General features: G+C 46.6%; 1 protein-coding gene across 4 annotated transcripts in view; it reads right to left on the bottom strand.

The window, feature by feature from the left end:
- Positions 1-7,500, bottom strand: part of sema3h (sema domain, immunoglobulin domain (Ig), short basic domain, secreted, (semaphorin) 3H) — a 40,533-nt gene that overhangs the window by 21,419 nt on the left and 11,614 nt on the right. For all 4 annotated transcript variants that reach the window (XM_062540255.1, XM_062540251.1, XM_062540252.1 and 1 more), the window contains exons 2-4: positions 3,246-3,400; positions 1,922-1,984; positions 871-990 (exon numbers count right to left, since the gene is read on the bottom strand). In XM_062540255.1, the coding sequence (XP_062396239.1) occupies positions 871-990; positions 1,922-1,984; positions 3,246-3,302 (240 nt within the window). In that variant the 5' untranslated portion in view covers positions 3,303-3,400. The remainder of the gene's footprint in view (positions 1-870; positions 991-1,921; positions 1,985-3,245; positions 3,401-7,500) is intronic.

Below are 7,500 nucleotides of genomic sequence, written 5' to 3'. Positions count from 1 at the left end.
AGAGAGAGGGAGAGAGAGAGACAGAGAGAGGGAGAAAGAGAGGGAGACATGGAGAGACAGGGAGAGAGAGAAAGACAGGGACAGAGAGGGCACGAAGGGCTGCATATTTTGCTACTTAAGTCCAAAAGCTTTAAACAGCAGTAGCCATTTTGATGTAGGCCAATGTATTAGACCAGGTTCCATGTCTAATGTACATTTTAGACCAGGTTCCATGTCTAATGTACGTTTTAGAGCAGGTTCCATGTCTAATGTACGTTTTAGAGCAGGTTCCATGTCTAACGTACATTTTAGAGCAGGTTCCATGTCTAATGTATGTTTTAGAGCAGGTTCTTTGTCTAATGTATGCTTTAAACTAGGCTACCTGGGATTGTAGGCCAAGCATGCACTGAAAAGTGTTCTTATTTGTAGACTGTCTGCTACTTGACCATCCACTCTTATAAAATAAAGAAACGTTAATACATCTAATCCATGATATGGTTGCAATCATATTTGGCCATTTAGTGTTAAAATAAGCAATGTTTATGCATGGACTGGATCTCCTATTGAGTCGCTAGGGTGCATCCCTGACCACTGATCACATGCTTTCTTTAGAGGATGTAGCCTATGGGTAACACAGAGCATATACATACAGTATAGGTGTTTTTGACATAGCATCAGTATGGTTATCTCTTCACATTTTGTGACTATTTCTTAGTCATTTGGAATTATACTTACAAAAATAACTCTACACATCCCCGTTAACATGAGGGAATACAGAGAAAGAACCAGAACTACTATAGCAAGCAGGACAAAAGCTGTGAGTGCATGACAGACTGTGGACATGAGTGGCTGCACAGACAGGTGCATTCTGGGTGATGTAGTTTGGTGTACCTTGAGGAAGATGCTGGTGGGGAGGAAGGCACAACGCGGGTTGAAGGCGCCGGTGCCACACACGTACAGATGGGTGGCGTTGTACGGCTGGAGCACTCGTAGGAAGTTGCCACACTCCAGCTGTGCAGAAAGGAAGCACAGGAAGTGGTTAAGCGGCGGGCCTGACGCCCAGCCAAAACACTGCTATTCATTTATCCAGCAGGGCTGACCGAGGCTCGTCTAGGACTCTCCAATTACACACACCTACTGAGAATTCCCCAGGCCGGACACCATCTGAGACGCCTGCCATTTAGTCAATGTATCAGCTGAAGTTAGGCAAGCGGTTAATAATTAAACAATGCGTCTGAGAGAATAGCTTTCAAAGGAAAATGTGGCCAACTCAAAGCAAGAGCATTTCCGCAGTACAGGGTGTTGTCCACGGATAGGGCACATGAGGAGAGGTAGTGGGTATGTGGGTGAGGCTCTCTGGGGCCTGGCAGGTGTGCTGCCCTGACGTGGGTGAAATGGGAGAGATGTTGGGTCGTGCTAATCCTGTACAGATGTCAGCCCACCTGTTGACAAAGTATCATCTTGCCTAGAGTTTTATTGTGTGTGTGTGTGTGTGTGTGTGTGTGTGTGTGTGTGTGTGTGTGTGTGTGTGTGTGTATGTGTGTGTGTGTGTGTGTGTGTAGGCTTTAGGCGCAGACTGCTTGTGTTCATATTGGTAGCAATAGGACTGCAACAGCTTGGGGTGGCCAAAAGGAGGGCTAAACAGCTTGCAAAGTACTGTGCCATCTCTGCTATTATTGGCAGCCGCCACATATGGTGGAGACGTTGTAACTTACTGTATAGCCTTAGGAACTGAGTATTATACTTATTGAATGATATTGTGAAGACCTGCTCTATGCCACTGGTCTATGAGCTTGCGTATGTATTCCTGCATCCTTAATAGCTGTGTCCCTGAACCATTTTCTTCATGTGGACATAAATAAAGGCTTAAAATGTGTGTGTGTGTGTGTGTGTGTGTGTGTGTGTGTGTGTGTGTGTGTGTGTGTGAGTGGGTGTGTCTCACCTCCAGGTCCTTTCCTGCCATCAGACACTCTTGGATCCGATCCGGACTAGCTGGCCAGTACAGCTGTGAAGAATAGAGACTTTTACAACAACAACCTCTCACACACACAAACACACACACACACACACACACACACACACACACACACACACGTGCACACTCATATTCTCTCTGTTTGGGTGAGTCAGAATGGCTCATGTTTTTGTGATTCCGAGGTGCTCGGAAAAGAGATCAATTGGGGTGATTTCTGGTAAGCTGTGGACTCTGTCATCGACCTATCTTGTCTTCCTCACCTCTTTCTCGTTCTGTCTCCGTATTGGTTTCTCTCCTCTGTCTCCCCCTAAACGTTCCCCTATCTCTTCATTTCTGTAGCTCTCATTCTTTCTCTCTCTCTCTCCCTCTCCCTCCCTCTCTATCTCTCTCTCTTTCTGTCTCTCCCTCCTAAATGTTCCCCTATCTCTTCATTTCTGTCGCTCTCTCTTTCCCTCCCTCTCCTCTCTCTCCCTCTCTCTCTCCCTCTCTCTCTCCCTCTCTCTCTCCCTCACTCTTTCTCTCTCTCTCTCTCTTTCTCTTTATCTCTCAATCCCTCTCAGAGTCCGTCTCTGGGGTTTGTGTTGTGTGTCTTATGAACTCAAGATGGCATTACAACAACCAAAAACAATAGACACAAGTGTGTTGTATAATCATATTCTCTATTCCGCATAATTAACATGTAATCAATTCCACAACAACAAGAAATCAAATGCATATGTATGCACACACACACACACACACACACACACACACCCTAACACTTAACACCCTAGCACACACACACACACACACACACACACACACACACACACATACTCCTTGGCAGCCCTTGAAGTGGGTGATGATGGTGAGACTCATAGTGTAAGAATGCTGCAGGGTCACACAGCTTGGTCACGGGGGAGCAGTATGTGTGTGTGTGGGGGGGGTATCTGTTTGTGTGTGTGTGTCCTTGGGTGTGGATGCTGATGGGTGTGTGTAGGGGAAATATTTCTGTACACATATTGGAAGTATAACAATAATAATGTGAATAATGTGATGTGTCTGTGTGTGTGTGTGTGTGTGTGTGTGTGTGTGTGTGTGTGTGTGTGTGTGTGTGTCTGTGTGTGTGTATGCGTGTGTGCGTGTATGCGTGTGTGTGTGTGTGTGTGTGTGTGTGTGTGAGTGTGTGAGAGAGAGAGAGAGAGAGAAAGAGAGAGAGAGAGAGAGAGAGAGAGTGTGTGTGTGTGTGTGTGTGTGTGTGTGTGAGAGAGAGAGAGAGTGTGTGTGTGTGTGTGTGTGTGTGTATGTCCACCTTGCGGGGGTTTTGCGTTATGTCGTCCAGGTTAGCAGACACCAGGTAGTCCTTCATGGCCACGTAGAGGCGGCGGCCATCCTCGTCCGGCAGCAGTGCATGCAGGTCGCCCGCAACCAGCGGCAGAGACAGCAGCCGGCCCGTACGCACCAGCTCTGGACACGGGGAGGACAGGGAGGGGGGCAGTTCATCATCAGTCAAAACATTAGCAGTCAAAACCTGTTATCAATTCAGTTGACAGTTGCTTTAATTTTCCTGGCATGAAACCTGGTATAATATATTGCCACAACGTTGACAGAACAAAGTGAAATAACAAGTAAAAGTAGCAAAACAAGCAAAACATGAACAGAGATAATAGAAAAGGAATGAAAACATATTCTACAAGTCTTATCACACCTTCGAAACGTGTAAAGCGTTGTTGAAAATCAACCTCTTTAGTATTATTATTCCACATTCTCACCTGCAAGGCTTTATTATCAAAGTGAACTATTCCTACTTCTGTTGCCAATCTAAGCACAGACATCTCATTTAGCTCTGTTAAGGAGGTGACGATCCTTCTAGTGTTGCACTATTATCTGTCAAATTTATCAGTATATTTACCCACTTTCTTACTAGTCAGGCATTACCGTTAATCGATTTCTTTCATGTTATTGTCACCTGCAATGTGTTATCATCAAAGGGAACTATTCGTACTTCAGTTGCCAATCTAAGCACACACATGCTGAAGTTCACATTTTAAGACTATACACAGGGGACAGACCGGCAAGGAGTGAAAAGAGAGGAGACAGAGAGGGAGGGAGAGAGGGAGAGAGGGAGAGAGAGGGGGAGAGAGATGTAGAAGGAAGGGGTTATTGGGAGTGTGAGGAACGAAGAGGTGAAATGAGAGAGGAGGAGATAAGAGCGTAAGGGTAAAGCAAGCGATGAAGAGAAGGATAGAAGAGAACAAAAGAGAGAGAGAGAGAGAGAGAGAAGCCACTGCTAAATTATGAAAGAGGGGTAGAGAGTTACACAACAGCAGAGATAGGGCATCTTAGAGACGGAGGGAGAGGGTGAGTACGTGTGGGACTGCACTACAGGAGACGGACCCAGCAGTAGAGGAAGAGGTGGACACAGAGAGAAATAGAGAATGAGAGAAAGAGGGAGAGGGTGAGAGAGGTGGACATAGAGAGAAATAGAGAAAGAGAGAAAGGAGGGGAGGGTGAGAGAGAGGTGGACACAGAGAGAAAGAGAGAAGGGAGGGTGACAGAGACAGAGAATAAGTACCAGAGAAAAACAAGATGTGAGATGAGAGAGGTAAAGAGAGGAAGACCGGCAAAAGAAAGAAAGAAAGAAAGAAAGAAAGAAAGAAAGAGGGAAGAGTGAAATAGAGGCAGAGGAGTATCCACAGCCTTGTGCAACTGATTTCAACAGGTGAGGCCACATATCAGAGTAAGCCCACTCCCCCTCTCAGCTAAAAGGTGAAGCGTCCTCTCATGTCCTTCCACAGTCAACACACTCCACCTCTCTGAAATAGCTGCTCTTGGTTCATCTCCTCTGATCCCCCCTCTACACCTCTACTCTCTGTCTCTGTCTCACACACACCCTCAGCATCAACCCACACTCACATACTGGGACAGGAAATGTCTGAGAATGTTACCAAAGGTTGAACACACACACACACACACAAACACATACCTCTGTGATAGAGACTAGGGGATTCACATACAATTGCGACATCAGGAACAAAGCTGGACAAACTGGCTTATGACTGTGCATAATCTTGAATAATTTAGACAATAAGAGATAAGACACAGACAGATGGAGGGCTTAGATAGATAGATAGAGAGAAAGAGAGCTAGATAGAGAGAAATGAGACAGAAAGATAGACAGATGCAGAAGAAAGAGAGCGAGAGAGCATGAGGCAGACAGATAGCAGGGACGATGAGTGTGGGAAAATTGAGCTGATTTAAAACGACGGAAGCCATCGTAAAGGGGTCAAAGTCAAAAGCAGACATTTGGACTGGAGACATAATTGAATCAATCCAAATGAATTAGTCCATCATTACCACTTACTCTCCACGAGCACAAAAAAATACACACATGCAAAACATGCTTAAGACTTCCAGTCCATCTCCGCTGTCCCCTTTACAACACAACACAGCATGGAGTGACCACAGATGCGGCTCCCAATACGACCACAGAAGTGACTAGGAATAAGCCTGGAGCAGAATGGACCGTGCATTATAGACTGGCTGACCCATGAGGTGGTTTGGACAGAGAGAGAGAGAAAGAGAGAGAGAGAGAGAGAGAGAGAGAGAGAGAGAGAGGGAGGGAGGGAGGGAGATATATCCACACACAAGCAACCGATAGGAGGGCTAAGGCACCTCCAGATGACCCAGAAACCATATTGAAACCACACACACACACACACACACACACACACACACACACACACACACACACATACACACACACACAAATATTTCACATTCACTCACACTCTTACAGAAACATAGAGACGCAATTACACACACACACACACACACTGACATTCACGCTAATATATCAACATCCACATCCACATATGAAAACACACACACACACACACACACACACACATATGCACACACACACATATGCACACACACACATATGCACACACACACACATACACACACACACACACACACACACACACACACACACACACACACACTGCAATATCCCACAATAACACCAGAGTAATGCCCACATTGATATTTGCACAAATATACTGACACACACACGCGCACACACTCAATATACACTCTAACACCCCTCTTCCCCCCAACACAAACTCACTCCACACGCGCACACACACACACATACACACACACACACTGTTGCTTTGGCACCCTGTGGGTTTGCGTCAGCCTGAGTGTGTGATGAATGCCTCTTATTCAGATCAACAAAAAACACATTCTTGCCACTTAGCCCGCTACACAAGCACACACTCTCATGTCTACACACACACACACACACACACACACACACACACCCATGTGTACACACACCGATTCCTTCCTCTGCATGCGCCATATAAAACACACATGATTCTCAGATCCGCCGGGTGGTGGAGGGGGGCGCTGATTTAGCAACACAAGCCTTCCTCATGTGCACACGCAAATGCATTTCTCTCCATCATCACTGAAACCACACTGTTGATCTATAAACATGTGCTCACTCACACACACACACACTTACACACACACACACGCTCACTCACACACTTACACACGCTCACTCACTCACTCACACACTTACACTTACATACACACATGCTCAGCCACACACAAATACACAAAAACACACACTCACTCACACACTTACACACACTTACACACAAACACATGCTCAATCACACATTTGGACATCCGTGCAGACACACACACCACCAAACACACATGCATGCACATGCATTACAAACACTATCCAACATGCATACTTGCTATATTAATACACCATCGGAGATCTTCACTGACACACACACATAAACACACACACACACACACACACACACACACACACACACACACACACACACACACACACACACACACATTCCTGCCACTATACTGACTCACTCCCAGCACACCAGCTGCACCCAACCCGCCCTTCCTGTGGGGCTGTTTCCTTGACAACTGTGACCGTGTCAACCCTGTGGTGGGTTGGGCCATGGTGGCGTGGGGGTTCGGTGGGGTACACGAGAGGACATTTGGACTGGGGAGGGTGGTGGTGGGCTGGGGTCTTGGGGCTGGGGTTGGGGTGCACCCCCTCAGGGGATTAGAAATGGTATTTCACCTGTCCGTCTCTGCGGGCCCCGTCTCCACGGCGACGGAGAAGAATACAGGCTGTCAGAAGGAGTTTGTGATAAAGGAAGTTATGGCAGGAGGACCAGGGTGAGGGGCAGTGCAGAGAATGGGCTACTGAATGGGCCTATCAAAGACAGTATACTGAGAGACAGAAGAGAGCAGAGGAGAAAGAGAGAGAGAGAGAGAGAGAGAGAGAGATATGGAGAGATACAGAGAGAGGGAGAGGGAAGAAGAGAATAGCAGTGCTGCCTTCAGAGCGCTCCGTGAATCATAGAGTAGGCAGACAGAGCAGTGCTTGTCTCATCGCAGAAACCAAACCTGTCATCATCCCAACTAATTCATTCCACGCTTATTTCTAAAAGTGGAGGGATTTAGCTCTCTCTGTCTGTGTGTGTGTGTGTGTGTGTGTGCGTGTGTGTGCTTCT

Source organism: Sardina pilchardus, chromosome 7, assembly GCF_963854185.1.
Source record: "Sardina pilchardus chromosome 7, fSarPil1.1, whole genome shotgun sequence".
Taxonomy (NCBI): Eukaryota; Metazoa; Chordata; class Actinopteri; order Clupeiformes; family Clupeidae; genus Sardina; species Sardina pilchardus.
Note: the sequence above shows the minus strand (reverse complement) of the source record. Positions and strands in the feature narration are given on the sequence as shown.